Source organism: Populus euphratica, unplaced genomic scaffold, assembly GCF_000495115.2.
Source record: "Populus euphratica unplaced genomic scaffold, PopEup_1.0 scaffold42.1, whole genome shotgun sequence".
Lineage (NCBI taxonomy): Eukaryota > Viridiplantae > Streptophyta > Magnoliopsida > Malpighiales > Salicaceae > Populus > Populus euphratica.
In genome coordinates, this window is record NW_011499903.1 from 442,685 (window position 1) to 467,478 (window position 24,794).

Sequence of the window (24,794 nt, forward strand, 5' to 3'; positions counted from 1 at the left end):
GAAAGAGCGACCGATTTCTTCTCTTCCACCAGGTTGCCATTAGTGCAGCCAAGTTTCTCAGGCACGTGTCGACGTTCTTTTTCCGTTCGGAGCTACCGAGAAGTCATTTTATCCGTGCGACTTTGATGTTAAACCAGGCTATCCAGAGTCAAGTCGCACCAGGAGGTCACTAATCAGCTGAGTTCAGATTATCTGTCCGAGTGATCCATAAAACGGGCACCCGTCTAAATTCCAGCTTTCCAATTCATTTCACTCAAAATTTGTTGTTCGATGGCGACTCTGGTTTCCTAAGAAAGACGTTCATGTAGTCATAAAAGGCTTGTCATTTTGATGTTTTTTCAACTGAGATGTGCTTGGAATTGCATCACCAAACACAAGCTAATTTTGTTTCCGCTTGTGGTGGATGCATTATTAATCCAAATACAAACAACACGTTCCCATATAGTTAAGGTCTTGGAGTTCTGATCAAAATGATAATGACAAGTACACCAAGCATATAAATAATACAGTTAACCCCTGTGGTGCTGCAGTAATTCAAGCGCAAAAGGAAACAAATAGAGATGAATACATGGAGTTCGCAAGTTTAAAAGGAAAAAATAAATACGAAAGGCTATACATTTTCAGTTTCCATGATTTTTTGCTTCTAAAGATGAGCCATCTTTTAGAGTTTCCTGTGCATCAGTGTCCATCCCAAGGCTAAAGAGGGAAGCGGCTTGAAGATAGAAGGCAGTGGGCCACTCGGGAGAAACTGCTTGAGCTTGCATAGCATCTCCAAGAGCTTGTTGTGGCAAGTCACTTACCAAGTAGCACAAACAGCGTCTAGCAAATACAGTCGGAGATACCATGGTCCCGCCATCGATAAACTACACAACCAGAAAAGGAAAGTTATATCCTGCAATTAGGTAAAATTGTAAGTACGTTCTATGACTTTCCATCAAATCAATAACTAAACTAATGGTAATATTTTAATCCATGGCAAGGTGAAGCTATTTGAAATGCTGATAGAGTTATGAAACAAAGTTTGCTTCAATATAAAAACAGCATCTTTATAATAGTGTTTCCTTTCTTGTAAAGTACAGGCCTCGCTTCTTCTGTTATAGAGTTGTAGGACAGCCAATTATTTCATTAAATTATTCCAAATGTAGAAGAGCATATCCTATCCCTTTACCTATCTCTTCCATATCACATAACAGTAAAAATGTGCAGCAACCATACATTTTACCATGTCACGGCCTATATCAGAAATGTCTCTGCAGTTGTCAATTAATATGACTTACTTGAGTATAACAATCAATGGCAGTGTTAAAATCTTTCGCTCGAAAAGCAGCATCACCACGTTTCTTACAATTCAGCGTTTCCTGTATCTGATCTGTCCACATTTGGAAGGAAAGCTACAAGGCAAAAAAAATTCAATTACACTCAGCGTGAAGTAAAGGTACAAAAATAAAATAACAAGTCAACTTTGTTAACATGTTAATAATTGAAAAGGGTAATCAAAGTACTTTTCTGTTTCTTATCATGTTGTAAAATGAAACTTTCAGCATGGAAGAAAATGATTATTATTTGTTTTGGAAGGGTTATCCCTCGTATTTGCAGGTAGACTTTTATTTGCCAAAGGAGTCTGATACTTTTCATAGTTTCTAGCAGTTTACAATGATCAATAAAAAGCACTTCCAAATTCTGAGTTACAATATTTGACATGTCAATTGTGAACAAGGAATGAGATGAAATATTGGAACAAACTCGTATGACTGGATGAGAAATGGTAATCTCTGCTGACTGAAAAATGATGGAAATAAAAGAAACAATGGATATCAATATGTAAATCAAACCATCAGACAACCCAGAGACATTAACAGCATTGTTCAACTCAGGCAAAGCTTTTAGTCAAAAATCAAACAAAATATGCACTAGATACCAACCTCATTTGCAATTCCCTCATCATCATTGTATCCCACCTTTTCCAGCATTTCATGTATTGCAGTAAGATCCAGTCTTGAGCAAGCTTCCCCTAGAGGTGTCAATGACATTGTTTGCTTTGGGGATTCAGTTCCATGTGGAATACCCATCAAAATATAGGATGGAACCTGCTAAATACCGGTAACTGAGATGATATAATATATTAAACAAATGCACCATTTTAATTTACATGATGAAAACTTTAACTGAAAGCGCATCACTATAAAAATACCAACGAAATGGCTCATACATGAGTGCATTGCCTGGCATAGGAATAAATGACACACCTGAGTATCTTTTTGAAGAGGAGTGAGAGCAGTGACAAGAGATTTTGCATTGGGCCTCTCACGAGCTTCATACTGTAAGCAACGGGAAGCTAAACGCACAAGTTCAGTTCCATCATCGTTTGAAAAATGACCCTCCAAACAAGAGTCCATCAGCATCAGAAAATTTTTTCCACGTATAAGGTCAAGTGCCTGCCAAAGAAGCAAGTGAAGGGAAAAGGCAGTATTTAGGTCAAAATTTTATCTGAATTGCAGAAATGATCAGGCACCATACAATCCAAATTTCAAGTATTAAAAGCTGATTGTTTACTATGAAAATTCTGACCTCAATTCAAGATAAATTGAAAAACAAAATAATTTCAGAGCAACTAAATATCATTTAGAAATGCTAGGAGAAATCCATATGGAAATTCAACCTCAAAAAGTTATTAGTTCAAAAAGAATATATATTACATGGCTTGGAGGGATATGTTTTCCACTGAGAAGATCAAGTAATAGGGTGCCAAAGCTATAAACCACGCTCTCCGGTGTCACTCTTCCTGCCATACATAGACATCTACATTAAGCTCAATCAATAGTATATTGACAATATTGGCACCCAATTCATACAAATCCAAGCAAGCAAACACACCAGCTTCACTTATTACCAGTTCTCAAGCACTCGGCAGGGGTGAATGCCAAATTCGTACTGTAGCTCTTTCCATCTCTACTGTTCTTCATCAGGCCAAAGCAGGAGAGCCTCGGGTTACTATCCTGACAAGTGCTAACTCAATTTAAGATGCAGATCATGAAATCAAGAAAGCTGGCTTTTATATAAGAGAGATAAAATATAGGACGCACCTGGTCAAACAAAATTCTATATGCATTAAAGTCATGGTACAAGGCCCTTCCTTTACTACTACAGTACTCCAAAGCTTGAGCTAAATAAAGAGCCACTCTCAACCTCATAGCCCATTTCATCGGCTGATTCTCCCCTGAACCCAAATTCATTTTTTAACACATTATCATTAATTCCAACTAATGCTTAACTATTTTCAAAAAAAAATTAAGGATGAAGAGTAAAGCTGGCCTTACAATGAAAAAGATGCTTAGAGAGAGTCTCATTAGGCATAAACTCAGCAACAAGTAACCTCTCCTCTCCTTCACAGCAACACCCAATCAAATTGGCCAATCTTTCATTCCTTAATTGCCCCACTGCTCTAGCCTCCTCCTATATAATAAAAATCCGACCGCAGCAAAGTCACAAAAAGCTTAAAACTGAGAGCAAGATTAACATTAAAAGAATAATGGAAAAAAAATTGAAATTACGAACAAGGAATTGGCGAGAATCAGGCCAAGCAGACTTGTTAAAGCGTTTAACAGCAATCCAGCGATCATCTTCTTGAAGCTTTCCTCTGTAAACTACATTCGGGGCTTTCTCTCCGTGTTCTGATACGATGTTGTCCGAATTGAACCCTGACGTGGCAGCTCTTAGCTGCTCAAAACTGTACTCTCTAAACCCACCAGGCAATAACTCCCCATTCTCTAAACACACAAGTTTATGTATTATTTATTAAAGCCCAAAAACCAGAAAGAGAAATAGATTAAACCCTAATCACTGAGGGAAAAAAAAGGGAGAATGCAGTGAGAAAATGAAGGAAGATGAAATAGTACTGCCGGTGGCAGTAAAAGTAAGTTAGATTACCAAGATCAGAGGAATAGTTGAGATTTGATTTGAGATGGGAAGGCCACCAACAGAGTGATAATTTGGAGCACCTAGCTCCCATTGCCTCCTCCTATGATCTATACCACTTCTGTTTCTTCTTTTAATAAATCTTGAAAACCCAAGACAAAAACAAAAGTAAAAACAGAGAAGTTTTACTTTTTAGTACTCATATATTTTCAGTATTCTGTGTTTCTCTCTTTTTTTTTTATCAATGGACTAGCCACGAAAGCATAAAGCTTGAGGAGGAGTGTTCAGTCTAGTACCATGCCTCCCTTTCTTAATTCTTGCATATATATACACACATACACAGAGCACTTTCTAGGGGAGTGGAAGAGAGAGAATGGAAGGGTGTTGTTTGGGAAGCAAGAAAGTGAGAGAAAAAGAAAACAAACTTTTTCAGGATCCAAGGCTGTTTCACTCTCACTCTCTGCATCTTTTCACTTCATTATTTCTTTCCATTTCCCTTTCTTATTCCTAGATTCTCCAGTTTTTTCACAGGTGTAGCCAATCAGAATCCAACGCCACTCTCAACTGGAGCGCGTGAAGTACACTTAATGCAGGGTGGCAGGATACCTGCGCGGCAAATCAACTTTATGGGTGCAATTTGCTGTGAAATGAATGCCGCGTTTGGTTACTGTAAAGTCGCGGAGATAGTGGAAATAAAAGGCATATGTTTTTTTGTGATTTTTATTTTAAAAAAATTATTACAAAATTATATTAATAACAAATATATTTATCTTTACCTTTTTTAGACAGATATAAATTTGTCTTTTATGTGCTTATTCTTTTTATTTGGAAACCCTAAATAAAAATAACCTAAAAGGAATGAAATGTATATGTGTGTGTGTGTGTGTGTGTATGGTTTTTTAAATCTGTCAAATGGAAACTCAACAAGGTATATTTGATTTTGAGATTTATTGAGTTTAAATATAAAACCAGTTTTCATAAAGTTTTATGCCACTGTAAATGAAATATTATGAATTTTCTTCTTTAAAAAATTTAATTTCAATTAACTCATAATTTTTTTATTTTAAGAAAATTATATTATAAAACTAAAAAAAACTTTATCAAATATAATATGTGTGTTTGATATGTTGTATATGGTTATTTTCATAGATGTTTTTCTATTAAAAATATACTAAAATAATATTTTAACTTCTTACATTAACACATAAAAAAATTAAAAAATTGATTTAATATTAAAAAAAAAACAATTTAAAAAACTTTTAATATATAAAAACCACCCACCACCAAACAAATTAATATAATAACAACGTTGCTGGTTATTCTTGAAGATGCGAGTTTTTCAGGAATGAATTTATCGGCAGAAGAGAGTGGAGATTAATCGCGGAATGATTTGAATCACTGTAGTGATATCGTGGCGTGGCGTGGCGTGTGATGCTGGGTGGTGGTCAAAGTCAAAGGAAAGGAGATTCAACTGGGCAGTTGCGATGCATATTTATTTATTTTCCATGTAAAGTGTGAGCTATATTAGCTACGGTTTAAGCAAGGTTAAATGGTGCATTAATTACTGTGTCACTCAATATATATATAAGCACCCTCAAGTTACTTAAAAAAAGTAACTCGAGGGTATAATTTTTATTATTATTAATTCGTGAAAATAAATATATAAAAAACGAGGAAATTACTATCATGTGCATTTAATTCAAAACATATTTTACTCTCTTTTCTTTCCGAGCAAGTAAGAATTTATCGAAATTGGAGTTTTCTCCCTCCTCTTCCGAGCACACACGGCGGCAGGCCACCTCAGGTTCAGAACCCTGTGCAACTGTTCGAGTAATCATTTTGATAAGGATTTTTTCTTGGATAGATTTTGATGCTGTCCTCTTCTTTCCTAATAATTATGTGCTCAATATGAAGCGTAGCCTTGATGATTACAGGTATGAATTTCAGGGAAAAAAGGGCTTTACACTTTAGGCCACAGTGCGTGAACATCATGGTCAGCGAGTGCCGAAGGGGTAGTGTATCTTTCAAGATTCGACCCTCATAAATGGCCTGTGGGTTCCCTATAATTGATGGTAATTCCGGCCTACTTTTCTCTCTATCTTATCCAATCACCCCTTGAACTTTTGGTCAAGTATAAACGCGTGGGACATGTCCTTGCTGAGGGTCGGAGTGTTCCGCCAGTGTACCGCCGAGGGAGATCGCGAGAGCCCTCGTCCCACCTTGGCAAATGATGATTCCTAGTAAATCTAAATCTACACTGGACCGCCGAGGGAGATCGCGGAGAGCCCTCGTCCCACCTTGGCAAATGATGATTCCTAGTAAATCTAAATCTAAAATCCCAGTATTTGTTTTGCGTAATGATTGATTCTCTTTGTAACGTATATTGACACATTCCCATAAATGAAATAATCAAGGAGAGTAAAACAGGAAGAGAAATAAATAAATTGATAAATGGAAGTAATGCTATCCATATCCTGATGCTAATGCTATTATTCCTTAATTATTTCTTTTAATTTGAAGATAAAAGTATATTCGATTTAGCTTATATAGTATTCAAGCAATCCAGAGTAAGATTTGTGTTTGTTTTTGCGTGGCACCACTTATTTGAAAATATTTTATTTTTTTATTTTAAATTATTTTTTTATTTTTTATTATTTTGGTGTGTCAATATTAAAAATAAAATTTTAAAAATAAAATAAAATTTATTTTAATATATTTTTAAATAAAAAATATTTTTAAAAAAGTTATTATCACTACATCAAATACTATTAAATTTTTTTTTCACGTGAGGATGTTAAAAACACATTCTTTGTATTTTCATTTACGTTATCATGTTTTATTAAAAAAGAAATTAATTTACATTTTCATTTTCATGCCAATCAAGATTAAATTTTACTGTCGTGTCACAATTAGGTTTATTTTATTTTACACACACATTAATATACAAAATTATGATAATTTTTTTTAAATAAAACTAATTTTATTGTATATTTTTATTACATGTTCTATATGTAATTATGTTCAGTTATATTTTTAAAAAGATTTAAATTTTTTAATTTAAAATTATTTTTTTATATCATTATGATGTGTTAATGTTAAAAATAAATTTATATATATATAAATTAGAAAAACATTTTAAAAAATATATTTTTATATATATATCATTATGATGTGTTAATGTTAAAAATAAATTTATATATATATATATATATATATAATATAGAAAAAAAATTTAAAAAAATAAATTTTTAAATAGAATAATCATTTTGATTTGATGTTTTTGTAATTGAATCAATTGATCGCCTTCAATTATAACTGGACAGCACTTTTAACCGCAATTTTTACTATATAAATATTAAAAGCAACAGCAACAGCAAAAACAACAGCTATCACCGCACCAGAAGTCAAGAAGATTACCAAAATAAGCCATTTATTTAGACAACAAATTAGAGATAACTATGACTTCGTGCTTTCAATACTTGCGCCCATTTTTGCCAGCAAGCTGAGCTTAGAACTTGTTATTCTGGCTTAAACAATTCGATGGTGCCGAAGACCAAATCATGGTGTCCTCTGCTAAGAAAAATTCCCTACTTGTGCTTCAATACTGCAAGCAAAGCTCCTAAAATCTTGACACTTTTCTCGCCATGCTTGAATTTCAAGGGAAACAAACCAAAATGTCTACTACAAAGCAAACAGCATCAGATAGGATCTCATAATAGAAGATCTGAAGTAGCAGCAGCCACATCAAGGCTCGCATTCTGTTCCCAGTTAGACTCCTTGCTGTGCCAACCTGACAATGAAAATGCTCTTGGTATTTTATAACACGACGGCAGACTTTATTGGTTCGAAAGAACAGGGTCCAAAGATTGCGTGATAAATTAAGCTACGGAATTATGGAGGTCTTTGGCGAGACATGCATCAAATCACCAATATAAGGTCAGATTCTTCTTGCCTAACTTCATTTTCCAGCTCAAATGACTCAACGTGGACCTATTTGCCAGCGTTCAGTCAATGCAAGAACACACACGCACTGTGGCCTCCACCCCCACAAACACTTGCGAGTGAGCCCACATGGATAAAGCAATACTGGCTGTGCAAGAACACGTAATTTAGTATTCCTTCGCTTTTAACATGTTGCTTTAACTAAGATTTTAGCACAGACACTGAGGATTCTGCAATGGATCTGTTTGGGAACTTTAAAACAGACCAGTAAGGAAGTTCAAGGATTTGGGTAGCATGAGGGCAGAGATCACTTCCTCTGTTTTTTCAAGTTCTCTTTTCCTCCCCTCTCCCCTACTCGGCTACTCTCATGATTGTCTGTACCACAACAATATACAACATTAAAATCCCAATACTTCATGGACCACTCTCGCATGTTCAACGAAAGCTATAACAGGCATCTTACTTACTCTGACTAGCACAAAGCATGACCTTATCTTTCCTTAACTGCTTGCCATGCTTAATTGTTTTTAATGAATTGCTCGAGACTACTTCCCGAAACATACACGACGGAGGTTCTGTTGTATTATTTTGTCGACTATCGAGCTGAAGCCATATGTTAGTACTTAAGAATAAGAGCCTTTGACAGGCAGGCCAACCATGCCAGGCATGTCACATAACAAGTTATCCCTCCAACGTTACATTTCAACCTCCCATGAAAACAGAGCAAAGAAAAAGAAGTTTAATCTAGAGGGCGGTTGCACTCGTGGGACACGGACAAGGAACATTATTATATTGCATCATTGGCTCACGCCAAGCCCAATTATCTGAAAAGGTAGAGCACATGGTGCCTCCACTTGTTACTGTATTCTTAAAAAATTCAAGGCCATTTGCTCTCTAAGACAAACCATCAACATGAACGCGGTCCCTCTTATCTTTCATGCTTCATGAAAGATTTTTGTGGACCAAAAATTGTCATTGAGCATTCTTGGTTAAACATGACAAGTTGTACCAGGTACAGAGCTTTCTCCCTCTCTCTGATGTAAACAGGCAGCTGTACTTGTAACAATTCCACAAACAAAAGAAAAGAATGCGATAATAATACAGAGAAAGTATGCAGGATATGAGAAAACTAAGCATTTCATTCCATTTCTCCATAGAATAAAGCTACTGAGGTTTGACTATCTTGCCAACTAAACTGAGGACTAGTTATTCCAAACATAAATTTTAGGCACATATTCAATGCGGTAGCGTCAGCAGAGCTATCTTCAGCTAGTGCTGACATTTATGTACAATTAACCGCCATCCATGCTCCTAGCTTCAATCTCATGAGTAAAATCCATTTCTGCTCTCCATTTGGTAAGCACTTAAATCAAATTGCCTAAAGATTGTCACTGCCAAGGTAAAACTGTCATATTGATTAGCATCACTCACGTTAATCAACCCGCAGTCTCAACAGTTACCCCAGTTAGTAGTATCTGGTGCTCTTCTTTGTTTTTGCTATCCCAGTCTCTACTCTGAGGTAGCAGTGGCAGAGATGTTAGTCCAGTGGGCCGCTCAGGTAAATCTGGAATGAAGATAATTGGTGTCCCTCATTTCACATTTTTTAAATAAATTACAATCTAACTCGCCACTCAAATATAAACACTCCATCCAAGAAACACTTTGGATGATGAATAATGCACAAGTCAACTCTTTTCCTCTGACAATGTATCAATTACCTCCAAAGAGACTCTAGCCAATGAGCACGTAGCTCAATGGTGCTCTTGCATAAGATAAGTAAGAGAGAAGTAAAGTCTCTAGTTAGAGTCTCACCTTCATATTAAAATCTAATAATTGTAACACACTCCAAAGAGATTCTTCCCTTGAAATCTCTTTCATGAAATATAGTAACGTGAGAAGTAAGTTATTATGGGAAAGAAAGCAATATGAAAAACTCACCCGGCAGTTTCTTGTCAATAAAAAATGTAACCAAATTTACAGTATACCTGCGGAAGTATTAAACAATCCAAATTTATCAGAAAAAGTTCCTTGGGAATTAAATTCAGAAGAAGGTTGAGTCCTTTCACCATGCAACAACAACGTCAACCGTGTAATGTTTGTGAGATGCAACAATAAGAAAGCTCTGAACCACTGCAAGTAACCAAGCAAGCTGCTTAATGCACCTGCAGGTATGGGCCAAGTATTACCACCAAAAGTGAAAACCAGTCTTTCTATACAGCAGAATGCCAAACAGCCAAGAAAAGTACCATATGTCCAATTCATACAAACACTTGTCCTGGCCCCATTGCCTCTTTGTATTTAAGAGAAACAAAAGTAATAACCCATCAAGGATGAGAACGGTATTTACCTATTCGTGCCATATTTGTGGAATGTACGCACAAAAACTATGGTAAATATCATGTGCGATGAAAAAATCAAATCACCACAGCCATAATTAACCCCTCTGGAAACTGCAAATTATTGTGAGTTAAATAAGCAACAAGATGCTATCATGTAAATTAAACTGATGATCTGGTGCAATAAAAATAATAACAAAAAACAGTTGGATATTTCAAAACTTACAGTTGATCACAAGCAATTCAATTGCACTTTTTGGATGGGGCAGCCTGGAAAGTTTTGAGCCCTGAAAGAGAAAGTTGTACCTGATTGTAAAGAGATGCTACAATTACAACAATTGTAATTGAACTTTCATTAAAGGATAGTGCCACAAGTCCTGAAATTAAAGAACCTTGTTGCAAATAGTATGGAGTTTCAAAAATTTACCTCATGGCAATGGTAGTTTGGACCAGGAAGATGAGTCGAATAGAATGTGAATATACGAAGAATCTGGCAAGCCTAATTGAAGTACAGAAAAAATACTGAATGTTGTAAGAGTGATAGGACAACAACAGAAACTAATATTATGTCCATCGCTCCATCCAATTATATAATCATATAGCCAGTGTGGTGAATAATGTACAATGATATAAATGACAAAACTAATTTCATCAGCAAAGAAGCCATCTGCTTCTATCAGTGAAAAATGTGTAGCATTTTGGTTCTCTTTTCAGGACATGCAGAACAGTGAAAGAGCATCCTGAGAAGTATCCATAGCAAGTTACGCTACAAGATGAACAGCGCCCATAACTAGTTTCAATGTCGCTACGTGCAGGAAAGAAACGCTACGGAGAAGATGAAGAAAATACAGGTCGAAAATATTGAGACATCTTAGAAGTCAGTTATTGTGGTAGAGATAAACAAAATCTGGAGCAGAACTAAGCTGAACTGGAAGATAGGTAAATAATATATGTTTTCCATTTTTTTGAGAGTAGAGGTCATTGGCATTTTGATAGATCCTGACAAGAGCTATCAGTCACTTAACAATCCCAAGAAGAATTTCAGAGGGTAAATTGTTTTCTTCTATTGTTTGCGGAGATGTTTTGGGCTTGTTTAAGTGTTTTCCAATATAGACCTTGCCCAATGTTCAGTAGCATGGGCTTGCCCACCTGTTCCCATACAGTGTGTGGCTGCTTAAGTAATATAAACGCCCCTAAACAACTGGTGCTTGTGTCTGGATTGAGTTTTGCTAGACAAGGTAAGTTATAGATTCATAAGAACCCATTGGAAATAAAAATCTTACAAAGCCAATTTTGACTTCAGACAGCAGGATTATTAATAAGTATCTCTCCTAGGACCTACTATGGTGGGAACATCAATGGATAATGGCTTTTTTTCCAATTATTCGTTCAATGTTTTTTTTATTATTTCTTGCCCTTCAGGCAGACAGAATAACAATTACTTGTTTCCAACAAATTCAAGTTCAGGCCTCATTTCTGGCAATAGAAGGACTTCGTATAAACAACAAAACCAAAAAAAAAAAACACTTACCACTAAATAGGCAAGGACCCTGCACCATATCAGAACTGTATAGATTTTCTTGTTCTGGAAAACGAAGGGATGGATGGTCCACTGCAACAAAACTAACTCCTGTTAGAACCAGGATCAAATTTAATTAAGAATAGAAGTCTGGCCACAGATGATTAGCTACTGAAACTCCATAGCATGAGGAATGATTAAATCAAAGAGAAAAGGCTTGAAAAACATTCCACTTCTCTAAGGTTTTATAGAATAACTACTTCGGATAAAGAATAATAACATGCTAACATCAAATGACATACCAATTTGAGTCATCAAAGTCTGTATTATTTTTAAAACTGTCTATGTAATTCCTCAACAAAATAGTTTCCTTCGAGAGTTGTGATCATCACTATCATTCTAGTCTTAGACATTTTAAGTCTGAAACTGCATGTATCTGGTTGAATACTTCTTCCAGCGTTGAAAAGAAGTGATCCATACATTTGTGCAAGAGTAAACTAAGTGGGAAATTTCACAGTATTGTGCAAACAAAATAACATCACCTTCCAAAATATATCTTCCTTGCCTACTCTACAAAGTATTCTATGAAATTTGATATACATGCCATCAGCTGCGGCAAAAGTTGCATTCATGAATCTTCCATAAACCACATTAAAGTGAAAAGACAAAGCAGAACATTAAACAAATGCCAAAAGTAAGGAAACACTAAAAAAAAAAAAGGTCCGCCAACATTATTGAAAAACATCATCAGCAACCATTACAATGGTAAAACAGTCTGAAAACCATCTGTTAGATTACACGAGAAAATCCCAGAATATGTAAAGTAACAAAGAAAATCGACAAGTAATAACATGAAGAAAAACCTCACCAACACAAAAGAAGCAAAGATGAAGGTGAATGAGGTTTCACTGACATAAGCTCTGTCCTGGCCAAGTTCCTGAAACAAAACAGAAAAGGAACATAAAATGCTGTTCCATTTCACAAATAACAATGTATTCCGAAAACTGATATTTCTCACCGGAAGAAGAAAAAAGCCAGCATCCTGAAGTGTCGGTCCTGGCCTATGTAAGTAATGAATTCCATGAGCAGCTAATCCATGTATGTACTGTAAGATAAATAAAAGAATATTCATTAACATCATCACATAAGAACCTATTTAACATCAAAAATTGGATAAAACAAAGAGATTAACGTAATAATCAACAGTGATTAAGAAAGAGGGAACCTGAAAAACAATTCCAGCAAGAAGCAGCTTCCTATTCTCTGCAACAAGCGAAATCTCTATTGTCGTTTCTGCGCAAATCTTTCTCCAGAGCTGCACTTGATAAAATCAAACAACAATCAATAGAAACAAAAATAATTAAATAGTAAAAAAAGAGCAGGGGTGGAGAGTCAAGATAGAAACCTTAGGAGCCTGGCGAGCAATGTAAAAGGGCATTTTGAGAATCCGAGGTTATTGTTTGACATTTAACATTAATCAATGATAATTCGCATAAATAAAAGACAGAAAGCAAAATTTGAATTGGTTTCTCTTTCCTTTTTTTTGTTTTTGTTTTTCTTTGGTGATTTCAAGAGAGAAGCAGGATTTGAGATTTTGTGGTTGGGGACTAAGGATAATTGGGAATCTTAATCTTAATCAAATCTTCTAAAAAGTTTTTAAATTTCGATTTTTTTTTTTTTCTGGTTGGAGGGAGGAGAGAGTTTTGAGTTGGAGAAAATTTTAGTAGAATCAGCAAAAATAATTAATACCCAATAAAATTTTTATTAGAAAACAAAAAACTGTCAAGAATTGGTGTCGAGGATATTGGAATCTCCAATGCAAGTTAAATACGGGATCATGGATACTTGGATAGTCATGGACCCCTAACCCTACTTATAAATTAAACAGGTTATTTATTATATGCTTGTTCTTACTTATGAAAGATTCTTCACTGCTTCACTTTCGTGTAAGATTCAATCCTTAATCTCCTGTGCTACAATGTGATTGGTTATTTAAAAGACTAACCAATAGATTTAGGCCCGTTTAACATTTACATTGTGATTTAACAAAAACTTTAAATATTTTTAAATCATTTTAATATATTAATATTGGAAAATGTTTAAAAAAAACTACTTCTGAGCTGTGTGCGTGTAACGTGGAGTCAAGAACTCAAGTAAAATAATCTTTCCATTTGCAATTTCCGACTGGAATAAAGAAAGAAAAAACGACTAGAGAGTCATTATCAGTCTCCTGGCATGAAAGTTGAAAAGCGATGTTGATGTCAACATCCAAAATCCTGGACTGGGACCATTTACCAGAGGCCAGAGGATGCTCCAATGGTGTTTTACCACCCAGATCTTGCACTTCGGTCGTGAATGGTTAACAAAATTACAGTTCCATGGCTGATAATTTTCCCAGCTCTTTATTTAGCTGATGTTGACTCAGTCTCAATTTTAATTAAAGTTGAGTTAACATGAATGGATACTGAATAATATTCACAGCAGAATTTTTTAAACAAAAAATTGACAACTACTGAGGGCAAAAATAGCATTTGATAATATTATGCACACTTGCATTGATGATGAAGATCGTGTTGCTCTAAGTACAGTTAATACCGGTTCTCTTGTCGAAAGAACCATGCCAAAACCAATACAAAATAACATGCATGTTCTCAGGTTTCTAGGTTACTTTCCTGCTACTATCTCAGAAGCCTTGCTTAATATATGCTTATTTTTTCATTTAATTTTAGCCACTTGTGCAAAAACTTCAATCCAGTTTCAACCATTGCTCACCCAGCCGACTGAAAATGTATTTATCTATACCAGACGTGTCTAATTACAGGGAAGATTTGGCTTCAAACTAGACCCTTCCTACCGGAGAAAGGGGTGGATATGAGACATATCTTGCAGGGACCTCTCCTGCACTTCCATTTGGAGCCCTTAAACCATCATTTTGCGACTGTATTGTTTCCAGAGAAGGTTTTTCTTCAAACAAGTTGCTAGATTCTGACATCTCGCATAGTTTTTTACCATCTAGAACTGCTATACAAAAAGCGAACGCTTGTAAAGTCGAAAGTGATGTATTGAACTCAACTGAATAGATCCCCTCCTTGAAAGGGGCCATGCTGAAGACAGGCTGGTTTTCTTCTCCACCCTGTGATTAAATATGGATTAAGAGGAAGAGATGTAAGTTGAATATTACAGGTGTGGGGAACGATTAGTTGGTCTAAGCAATAGTAAGCATACCTGAGAGACGAGCTCAAATTTGTGGATTGCTGAACAGGCTTTGGCTGTACTCAATTTCTTAGTAAGTTGATTGTGGTTGACAAGAATCCTCAGTTTGCAACCCAAATCCCAACCTCCACAGTCACATGATCCACCTGATCTCCAACGCTGGAGCAACGATGAAGGTCCTCCTTTATTTGGTAGGCTGTGAATGCCACTTGGAAGTATGACTGTAGTATTGATAAGGCTTTGACTGCCAAGGACAGGCTGATTCTGTACATTACCCGAGGTAGAATTACATCTTGCCTCTGAATAATTATTGCACTTATTAGTCTGATTGCCATCTCTGATTGTACTTCTATTGATTACTTCAGGAATCTTGACAACAATGGCAGCAAGTTCATCGTTGGGCTGAAAATCTAAGGTTTGTTGCTCTGCCTGATGCGGATCCATAGCAAACAAAACAAACTCCCTCGCGAAAGATTGTGCCATGTAGTTTTGTCTAGTCAAATTGGAAAACTGAGAACCAGAAACCTTCAACTGGGCAACAACATTAGGTATATAATCGTGACCTTTGCCCTTGCCACCTTGATTTGTCCACCTCCCATTCCTTTTCTTGACTTCTTGAATGGAAAAGAATGTGTAAATGCAGCTGTAGTCATCCTCCCTCGATGCACTCAATTTCTTAATTGTGGCTGCAAGAAGGTCACGTTCATTGTCAACTGCAAACGTGAACATAGGTTGGCCATTCTTAACTGCAACTCGGAGAAGGGCTTGAAATGGGGACGATGTGTACCTCTTGTCCTTAAATGAATCACTAACACTGATTTTGCCAGGAGTGGTGGTATCGGATTTTACTACCTCAATCTGTGCAGTTCCAGGCATACAATCTAACTGAATATTGAATGATTTGCAGACTGTATCTGTTGATTTAGAACCTCTCTGCAATTTCTCTCCTGAGTGATGGAAGTTTGCTGCCTTTGGCTTCAGCATTGGCTCCAGTAACCTTCTCAAAGGGCTTGACCGTGCTCTGCTTGAAGCATTTTGCGCATCACTACTTTGATTTCCCTGGTGCGTGGAAGCCATAGCACTCTCTGAACCAGATTGTGCAGAATTATAAGTTGAGCTAAATTGTGGTTTAGATGAACCCTCTTTGGAGCTGAAACTTTTGCTTATCCTGCTCATACCAATGCTAAGTCTGCGAAATGGTGATGTGCTTCTTACTTTTTCAGAAGCTAATCTGTTCATTTTCTGATCTGCCACACAAGGCTCTTTTGAACTTGAATCACTCAGCATTACAGTTGGTTTCTTTACTTTCGAAATTGTATCACGGGATGTACCCATTCCTAGTTTGGCTTGTTGGGGCGCTGATTGAGTAGAATCTGACAAAAAACTGAGATTCTTCATTTCACCTGAGTGCCATTTTTTCTCCAAGGGTCTGCCATTTTCATATGGAAGCGGGCATGAATGTGGGACATCAGAATGGACTGCTGGAAAGAAAATCTCCACGGGCACATCAGAAAAGCTCTTTCGATTTTCTTCTTCTTCCTTTTCACCAAACATCATTGTTGACTTATGGGGCACTCCGGAATGAGAACCTTGGGGGGAATCTCTTGGTATAAGAAGAATTAATCTTTCATTTGTTTGGTCAACATCTTGGTCTGCAACATATGCCTTCTGTTCTTGCAATTTACCTGCTCTCTTCATAAATTCATCCTCTGGAGGCTTTATGGTTGTCTTTGTCTTTGTCTTCATGAACTGCTGCCCTTCATAATCTAACCCATTAGGCAAAGATCCATTTTCTGGATTGATCTTGGGGTTTGAATCTATTCTCTTGCACCGGTCAAGGTTGATTTCTGGATGGTATTTGGGAAACGGCTGATCAGCTCTGATAAACTTTGCTTGCTTTATCACAGTGCTAGTCTGGGAACCTTTGACATCCTGAAACTTTCCAATGCTTTCTTTGAGTGATTTGACAGGAGAACTGCCTTTGTTGGGAGATGACATCAGATGAAATTGTAGTGAAGGGCGATGTGTCCTTTGACTACCAGGAGAGCAACTCTGACCTCCACTGGAATAGACAGATGATCCTTCTGTTGAGAAAGGCGAGGATGAGCCGCAGCTTGAAAGTGAATGCCTGCTATTTCTGGCTGGCATCTGTTTCTGGCTGCACTGCCACTTTTCTAGCCGGCCCCAGTCAAGGACCCCAACATTTAAAACTTTGTCTTGGCGGGTTTGTCCCCGTTCCAGATAGCTTGGCAATTTGGACATGTACTTGACAAGCTCCTCTTCCTCAATTGCTGTCCTGTGTTGCTTCAGAATATTTCTCAAAGGTTTAGAAGGCAGATGATCTACGTTTTTTGTAATTTCATGATGGATATCTGTATGTGACAAATTAGGCTTTGCTAATTTCAGCTTCTCTTGCACATTCACGCTTAGCCTTGCTTGGGATATTACAGTCTTCTCAGCAGTACCTAATGATTGATCATTCCGGAAATTATTTTCCAGTCTTAAGTTGTCTTCCATAGACCATATAGTTTATTTGGATGCCAGCCTTATCTCAAATGCAGAGCAGGCCACACATATTTCCACTTCACCTTTTCTGTCTCTCAACAAGAAGGCTCTGATGTACTTCTACAGTTGCATGCTTCCACTTAATTCATAGACACTGGCCGCTCTGAAGATAAAAACAAAAAATGAGCATAGAACACACCCAAAGTTCTATTCATGGCTCGAAAAGCATATTAAAAACATTATTATTATTATTATTGCTACTATAAGAAACAGCACATTGCAATTCTATGAAATTGTACATAATTATATTAACTCCAGTTTTCATCCGTGGTTAACCAAAGTATTTCACAAAGATGGAGACTTTTTTCTTTGTCCATAAGTTGGTCTATCAAAGAAGTCGTGCTACTAAAGGAATAGATATATGAACCTCGTTGATGAAGAACTGAATAATGAATAAACAAAATACCGGTAATCTCAGATTGTGAACAACCAACAATAACAGCTATCTTGAATGTCAAACTAGACAGGCACCAGAAGGAAACAGAGAGCAGAAAACCAAACCCCAATTGGAAATTCAAAACATAGACTTAATTTATATATATAAAAAAAAATTAACCAAATTGTCTAAGACTATTAGCATTAAAATTTCTTCCTAAACCACTGGCAGTCCTGCATCACATGTTAACCAACAAGAATTCCTGAAACATGCTGCTAACCAACAAGAAATCCTGCATCTCTCATCCACAAAAGAGATCATATCTAGACCAATACCGTAGGAAAATGGAATTTACACTCACTAAAGGTAATACCTCCATGAAGGGAGCAAAAGAATAAGGCAACCTATATGAACTTCTTTTCACCCCCATGATTGAGCAGATTGATCACTGCATTTACATTCAAGAGTGATTCAAAGACCAATGCTTAACTGTGCACAAAAATGAATAGTTACCATGTTTCCGCTAGAAGTCTAATATCATCTTAACATGAAGGGTTAAAATACTAGCTTTTAAGTTCCAAGAATAACAGGGACTGAATTCTGACCGAGCACATGACAGATTGGAATAAACAGCATATCATAAAGCAGATGACATAATCCCTGAATGCAAGGTGCTAAAGGGAGATATCCATTAGAGTGTTGCGGTGGGTAATTAGAAGTTTTTTTCTCAGTCAATTCTCCCCTCCTATACTTAACAGTATTTCCTCAAACACTATAATCGAATCAACTGGTGCCATAAACTGAAAAGGATATTAACCACACAACATAGCATGATCTTATCAGGATGACTTACATTGAGATTTTTTTCTGATTTCAATGCAAGACTTGTCTTTGAAATCCTTTAATGATTGATTGGAAAGGGAAGAAAGAAATTTAAAAAAGGAAACCCTGCTTACATGTGCCCCTTATATTTAAATGGCCTCAATAATCAACAAATATAATTAATTACTCGGGTCTCGTCCTTGGTGTTCACATCTAAGACTCATGATTTGCGCCCTCCTTTTTTCTACCTAAGAGGAAGAAGATGAGTATTTATGGGCATTAGCAGCATGCCGTATGTTGCAGAGATGATAGAATTTTAGTTATTTCATTATTCATATATAATTAATTGTTTAGTAATTTAATTATATTATCATAATCTCGATTGGGTGTTATTGTAGCTTTTATATTTATTTGTATTTGAAAAGAAATATTAATAGATCTAATACCCATACGAATGTTAAACCTAAATCTTGTATAATTTTTATATCCTTTTATTTCTTTCCAACTTGGTATCAATTCTTTTTATTGATTGAAATTGAAATTGAATTTAGAAAATTTCTATCTTGAAATTAAAATCGAAAGATAATGATTTAAAAAAAAAAGCTACATCATACATTTTAATTTCTTGATGCATGTACAATTTAAATTTTTAATTACTATTTTTTAAAAAGAAAAGAAAAGAAAAGAAACACAATTTATCGTTTGATTTCATAATTTTACTAAGAAAAGGGAAATTCATAAGTGAACTCTTAAACCATCATAAACTCTAAAAACCTTGATATGGGTCAATATAGCATAAGAGATGAGTTTTTTTTTTTTTTTTCTTCTATTACATCTTATCAAAAAAATATTCAATATGCATCTTAGACTAAAGCTTATGATATGAGCTTCCTATTGACTTATAAGAATTTACAATAAACCAATTCGAGAAATTGTGACTCAAAGTATCTAGTTGAAGAAATTGTCTAATATTTTCTTTGTTTTCAACTTGGTATCAATATTTTAATTTTTTTCTATTTTTATCTGGATCGTAGCAAGATAGACTCCGTGTATGTTTAAGTTTTTTTAGTAAATATCAAAATTTTGTTAGTTAAAGCTTAAATATACCGACACATGAGCATTCCATAAATCATAACCATAGCATTTTGAATAGCGCCTATTTTGGAAATCTTGCATGAAGTAAAAATCTTACTTGTAGTGAAGAAGGGGACAGAAAATTACACACTTGTATCAAAAAAAAATGCTAGAGTTTTACTGCATAAAACATAGATTATCCAAGTCCATAAAACATTGCAAAACCATTTTAGCTGCTCCAGTTGTCACAAGATTATGACTTGTACAGATAAAACGAACATGAAACTTGAATCAAGACACGGCATAAGATGAAATTCGATGCAAGAAGACAAAAGACAATTAAAACAAGGCAACAAAAAATTGAAGCAGAGAACTGCTGAATGCAAAAATTGGGTGGCCCATGAAACCCGTTTTACGATAAGGTATGATCGACTTGTCATCATCTTAGCTAACCGGCTGGCCTGCAGCTTCAACTAGAGTAAAAGGAGAAGATACCCAGCTAAACAAGATGCAAAGCGCACTCGTTTTCAAAAATCCTAAACACTAAGACCTCATTATTTCTCAGACTGACGAAAAAGTAGGGGCAGATTTACTTAAAGGAAACACTTTTCTTTCTCTTTTACTCACCTTTACAAGAATTAAACAGTGCACAGTTAGATTAAACTTAGTCAAAAGCACTAGAAACTTGCCTAATCTCTCACACTCTCCCTCCGAGTTCAACTTGAAGATGCAAAGTTTGAACTAAAAAAACAAGCAACATGTTGAGACTTCGAAGAAAACATATGGATTATATACTAAAGTTTCTAGGAAACCAAACAGGAAGTCATAAACTTTCAGGAGATTTATCACTCGCGCGAAGAAAATAGCACGTACCCAGTTCAGGTGTGGAAATGCTGAACAATAAGATATCATTAACAGCACCATAAGCCTCTTTAACACAGAGCTATACGTGTCGGTGCTGGCTTGATCCAGGATCCTAACAGAGAGATCAGAGCAGTTATAGAGAGGGAAAAAGGGAAAATACTGCAAACAATCAATGCCTTATCTTTTTTCTAAGCTATAAACTGATGAAAAGTACAGAAAGGCAGGGAGAGCGCTCTTTAGAGAGGGATATTGTGTTTTCTGGCTGGAACTTGTTTGTTTTTGTTTGTTAAGAGTCAAAGTGAAGAGTAGTTAGAGAGAAGGGGGTGAGGGTGGGAGAGAGGAAATCATTTTCATCAGACGGCCAAGAAAAGGTGAAAGCAGGGGTTGATGAGATCAGGTGGTCACAGTCAACATGGCGGGTGATGGTATGTTCGTGGTCCCCACTTGATACCTTATTTGTTTGTTTTTTCTTCTTTCAATTGATGCTTAAAAAATGACATGTTCAAGCTTGATGCATCTTGCGAGGGAGGTGGCGGGTCCCAGTGTGGGTCCATGTGCATTCCGATGATTGGATTGGGCTCTGGACATGGATGATTACTTGATTAAAAAAGGTTAATTATTACACTAGCACTTATTATTAAACTTGTTTAGGAGACCGCTTTCTGACAAAAATTGAGGAAATTTGTAGTTTGTAGTTTGTAGTTTTATTTTTTATTTTTTATTTTTTTAGCAGAAATATAATTTTTTTAATTGAAAATCAAGAAAGCTTACAGATCTTGGTACGAAGCTTCCCAGGATACAAAAGAATTCTCTAAATATAAAGAAAAAAATAATAGACTTGTATATTATAATAAAAACATTAAAAAAAAACACATATCATGAATATTTTACAAATAAATTAAAAATCAATAGGTTATATTTAAAATATAAAAGTTATTTTACAGATAAATAAAAAAATTATTAGTGTATATGTCTTGTAATTAATTGATTGATTATATGTAGTATTGATTTTGTTCATATAAATATATTGAATTTACTAATAAAGGTTTATTTATCTTTAATATTCATCAAATATTTTATTAATTAATTTAATATTTGATTAATAAATTTAGAATAAATATAAAGTTATTGGAATAAAAAATACTTTGTATAGAAAATCATAAAGTTGTTATAATCATGAAATTCTTATTGCAGCAAAATATTGTTCTTAGATGTTCTTGGTTCATGCTCTATTAAAACTTGATATTAATTAGAGTTGTTGAAATTGATATATGTTATTTTTTTATAAAGTGAAACGATTATTTTCATAAATTGAGATATAAGGGATACATAGAACTGATATGTAAATACTTATCAGATGACATGTACACTAAATTGATCTTCATAAAAATTTCATATTAAAAGATCATATTTATTTATGAAAAGGTTCGGGTCATAGTTTTGTAAGTAATATTTACAATTAATATCTTTAATTTATCTTCATATAGAGAGTGATACTCTTCTTCTTTTTTATCAAATGTAAGAATATATAAAAAATAAAAAATTACGACTCTAGAACCCATAGAAAACTAGAATATAAAATATAAAAATAAACAAAGGGAACAAGCTCCCTAAACAAACAAAAAACTAGAAAGAAACCGAGAGAAAGTTAGAGTAGGAATCCAAACCCAGGGGTGGTGTCTAGCCTAACAAACTAAAAACAACTAGGAACCAAATAAAGAACCATAAAAAACATAGTTACACACAATACAAAAGGCAAACATAAAAGGATAAAGACCCAAAGACCATAAAGGTTGGCTCAACAACAAAGCACCATCACGTAAAACATGCATGGCCAAGACATCGACATGCATTCATATAGCAAAAGAAGAGCGATTCTCATATAAATGAAGAACCATGAAGAACTGAACTTGAAACTTGCGAAAGACCACATTAACTGTCTTGGAAACATACTCAACTATACGTTTGTTCTTTTCATTCCAAATTAAAGTGCAGAAGGAGAGCAAGAGCAACTCATTTTATTCTTTAGTGCAACCATTTACTTCTTCAAGAAAGACCTCTAAGCACGCTAGAGAAGGAATACATAGAACGATTTAGTTGAAGTCACTGCTTAATACGACTCCATAATAGTAAAGACCAATCATAGCTGAAGAACAGGTAAGCATAAGATTCCTCCTCTCGATTACATAGGACACAAATAGGACCAGTAAAGAGAAAGCTAAGATAATCTTTTATTTTGAGCTTACCTAAGACAACAAACCATAAAATAAAATTATATGCTGGTAATGACTACTGCTCCAAAACCACATTATGCCAACTAATAGCATTACCTTTAAACCAAAAGAACTCATGAGCATTAGCTATGAAAGACCCCGATCCATGCTGCCAATTATGAAGAGTAGCAATAGCGTCAGAAATTCCTCCAAGATGAGCTACCAAATGACTTTTAAGAGAACATATTGATTTCTATAGAGGGAAAGAAGATTTTTACATCTCCATTACCTATATAGAGTTATGTGGAAGATATAAATGATCAACTCAGAGGATTCAAAGATAATCAGATTTTTTATAGATGTTTCACAACTACTTCGTTAAAAAACACTTGTTTCTTGTCTTAATATCTAAGAGCCTAAGACCTCCTTTAGATTTGAAAGGATATATCTTATGTTAGGCAACAAGGGCAGAATGCTTAGAGAAATTGTTACCAAACCAGAAGAAGCTGTGACATAGGTTGTTGGTCTTGTTGATAACAATAGCATGGACAGGGAAAATAACAAGCCAAAATTAAACTGTGCCATATAAAACAGATCTAATGAGCTCAAGCCTGCCAACATAAGATAGATGCTTACTCATCCAACTTCATATGGACGATTCAAGCTTGTGCAGGATAGGAGAAAATTAGCTGGCCAACAAGTCATGAGGATTAAGAGGCATACTAAAATATTTAAAGGGAAACTGACCCTCCAAAAACCCAATAAGCTGAAGATAGGCTAGCTTAATGTCATTACCAATCCCACAAAAAAAAATAGATGATTTAGAAGTATTAGAATCAAAGCTAGACATTCTGCTAAAAGAAGAAAGTTATTGGTATATGATGTTAACAGACAGCATATCACACTTGCAAAAAAAAAATAAAAAAGATGTCATATGTAAAGGTTAAGTGTTTGACACCAAGAGCTCTGTATTTAGGATAGAAGTTGAAATCAGACTGTTGAGTGCTCAAAGTAAGCATCTTAGAAAAATATTCTATACAAACAAGGAAAAGATGGGGGGAAAGAAGATTTTTGCATCTCCAATGCCCATATAGAGTTATGTGGAAGATATAAATGATCAATTTAGAGGATCCAAAGATACTTAGATTTTTTATGGATGTTCCACAACTGCTTAGTTTAAAAACATTTGTTTCTTTCCTTAATATCTAAGAGTCCAAAACCTCCTTTAGATTTAGGAAGGCATATCTTATACAGGCAACAAGGGCAAAATGCTTAAAGAAATGGTTACCAGACCAGAGGAAGCTGCGACATAGGCTATTGATCTTATTGATAACAATAGCATTGACAGGGAAAATAACAAGCCAGAATTGAACCGTGCCATATAAAACAGATCTGATGAGCTCAAGCCTGCCAGCATAAAATAGATGCTTACTCATCCAACTCTAAACGGACGATTCAAACTTGTGCAGGATAGGAGAAAATTGGTTGGCCAACAAGTGATGAGGATTAAGAGGCACACTAAAATATTTGAAGGGAAACTAACCCTCCGAAAACCCAATAAGTTGAAGACAGGCTAACTTGGTGTCATCACAAATCCCACACAAAAAACAATGATTTAGAAGTATTAGCATCAAGGCCAGACATTCCGCCAAAAGAAAGAAGTTATTGTTATAGGATGCTAACAGACAACATATCACACCTCCAAAAAAGAATGATCTCATATGTAAAGGCTAAGTGGCTAACCCCAAGAGCTCTGCATTTTGGATAGAAGTTGAAATCAGATTGCTACTGCTCAGAGTACGCATCCTAGAAAATATTCCATACAAACAAGGAAAAGATGGGGGGAAAGAAGATTTTTGCATCTCCAATGCCCATATAGAGTTATGCGGAAGATATAAATGATCAATTTAGAGGATACAAAGATACTCAGATTTTTTATGGATGTTCCACAGCTG

The 24,794-nt window shown here is 35.4% G+C and overlaps 3 protein-coding genes across 6 annotated transcripts; all 3 read right to left on the reverse strand.

The window, feature by feature from the left end:
* Positions 1 to 350: 350 nt before the first annotated feature.
* LOC105133107 (probable serine/threonine-protein kinase At5g41260) lies at positions 351 to 4,468 on the reverse strand. Of its 2 annotated transcripts, none has more exons than XM_011036931.1 (10): positions 3,928 to 4,468; positions 3,556 to 3,767; positions 3,318 to 3,453; positions 3,084 to 3,217; positions 2,891 to 2,996; positions 2,697 to 2,782; positions 2,247 to 2,435; positions 1,923 to 2,090; positions 1,278 to 1,391; positions 351 to 863 (listed from the first exon to the last, which is right to left on the reverse strand). In XM_011036931.1, the coding sequence occupies exons 1-10, from the start codon at positions 4,007 to 4,009 to the stop codon at positions 621 to 623; spliced, it is 1,470 nt and encodes a 489-aa protein (XP_011035233.1). In that variant the 5' UTR covers positions 4,010 to 4,468; the 3' UTR covers positions 351 to 620. The 2 variants fall into 2 exon arrangements, with proteins under 2 accessions (XP_011035233.1, XP_011035234.1); XM_011036932.1 differs by having other exon boundaries at positions 1,923 to 2,087; positions 3,928 to 4,455.
* Positions 4,469 to 7,319: 2,851 nt separating this feature from the next.
* ATIPCS3 (Inositol phosphorylceramide synthase 3) lies at positions 7,320 to 13,730 on the reverse strand. 2 transcript variants are annotated; one of them, XM_011036934.1, is made up of 11 exons: positions 13,118 to 13,730; positions 12,938 to 13,027; positions 12,731 to 12,817; positions 12,581 to 12,649; positions 11,725 to 11,805; positions 10,621 to 10,692; positions 10,420 to 10,480; positions 10,205 to 10,307; positions 9,924 to 10,019; positions 9,796 to 9,842; positions 7,320 to 7,705 (listed from the first exon to the last, which is right to left on the reverse strand). In XM_011036934.1, exons 1-11 carry the CDS (start codon positions 13,148 to 13,150, stop codon positions 7,626 to 7,628), a joined length of 819 nt encoding a protein of 272 aa, XP_011035236.1. In that variant the 5' UTR covers positions 13,151 to 13,730; the 3' UTR covers positions 7,320 to 7,625. The 2 variants fall into 2 exon arrangements, with proteins under 2 accessions (XP_011035236.1, XP_011035235.1); XM_011036933.1 differs by lacking the exon at positions 7,320 to 7,705 and adding an exon at positions 8,864 to 9,421 and having other exon boundaries at positions 13,118 to 13,728.
* A 495-nt stretch (positions 13,731 to 14,225) lies between these two features.
* LOC105133109 (uncharacterized) lies at positions 14,226 to 20,971 on the reverse strand. Of its 2 annotated transcripts, XM_011036938.1 has the most exons (4): positions 20,636 to 20,971; positions 18,240 to 18,314; positions 14,938 to 17,593; positions 14,226 to 14,845 (listed from the first exon to the last, which is right to left on the reverse strand). In XM_011036938.1, the coding sequence occupies exons 3-4, from the start codon at positions 17,440 to 17,442 to the stop codon at positions 14,552 to 14,554; spliced, it is 2,799 nt and encodes a 932-aa protein (XP_011035240.1). In that variant the 5' UTR covers positions 17,443 to 17,593; positions 18,240 to 18,314; positions 20,636 to 20,971; the 3' UTR covers positions 14,226 to 14,551. The 2 variants fall into 2 exon arrangements, with proteins under 2 accessions (XP_011035240.1, XP_011035237.1); XM_011036935.1 differs by lacking the exon at positions 18,240 to 18,314.
* Positions 20,972 to 24,794: the final 3,823 nt, after the last annotated feature.

Excerpts from the sequence above, each read along its gene's own strand:
- LOC105133109 (XM_011036935.1), bottom strand. The coding sequence starts at position 17,442 with ATGGAAGACAACTTAAGACTGGAAAATAATTTCCGGAATGATCAATCA. Across the intron at positions 14,846-14,937 it reads AATTTGAGCTCGTCTCTCAG|GGTGGAGAAGAAAACCAGCC; the intron begins GTATGCTTACTA and ends ATTTAATCACAG.
- ATIPCS3 (XM_011036933.1), bottom strand. The coding sequence starts at position 13,150 with ATGCCCTTTTACATTGCTCGCCAGGCTCCTAAG. Across the intron at positions 10,020-10,204 it reads CACAAATATGGCACGAATAG|GTGCATTAAGCAGCTTGCTT; the intron begins GTAAATACCGTT and ends CCATACCTGCAG. Across the intron at positions 9,843-9,923 it reads GTTGACGTTGTTGTTGCATG|GTATACTGTAAATTTGGTTA; the intron begins GTGAAAGGACTC and ends ATACTTCCGCAG.
- LOC105133107 (XM_011036931.1), bottom strand. The coding sequence starts at position 4,009 with ATGGGAGCTAGGTGCTCCAAATTATCACTCTGTTGGTGGCCTTCCCAT. Across the intron at positions 3,218-3,317 it reads CTCTAAGCATCTTTTTCATT|GGGAGAATCAGCCGATGAAA; the intron begins GTAAGGCCAGCT and ends ATTTGGGTTCAG. Across the intron at positions 1,392-1,922 it reads ATGAGGGAATTGCAAATGAG|CTTTCCTTCCAAATGTGGAC; the intron begins GTTGGTATCTAG and ends TTTGCCTTGTAG.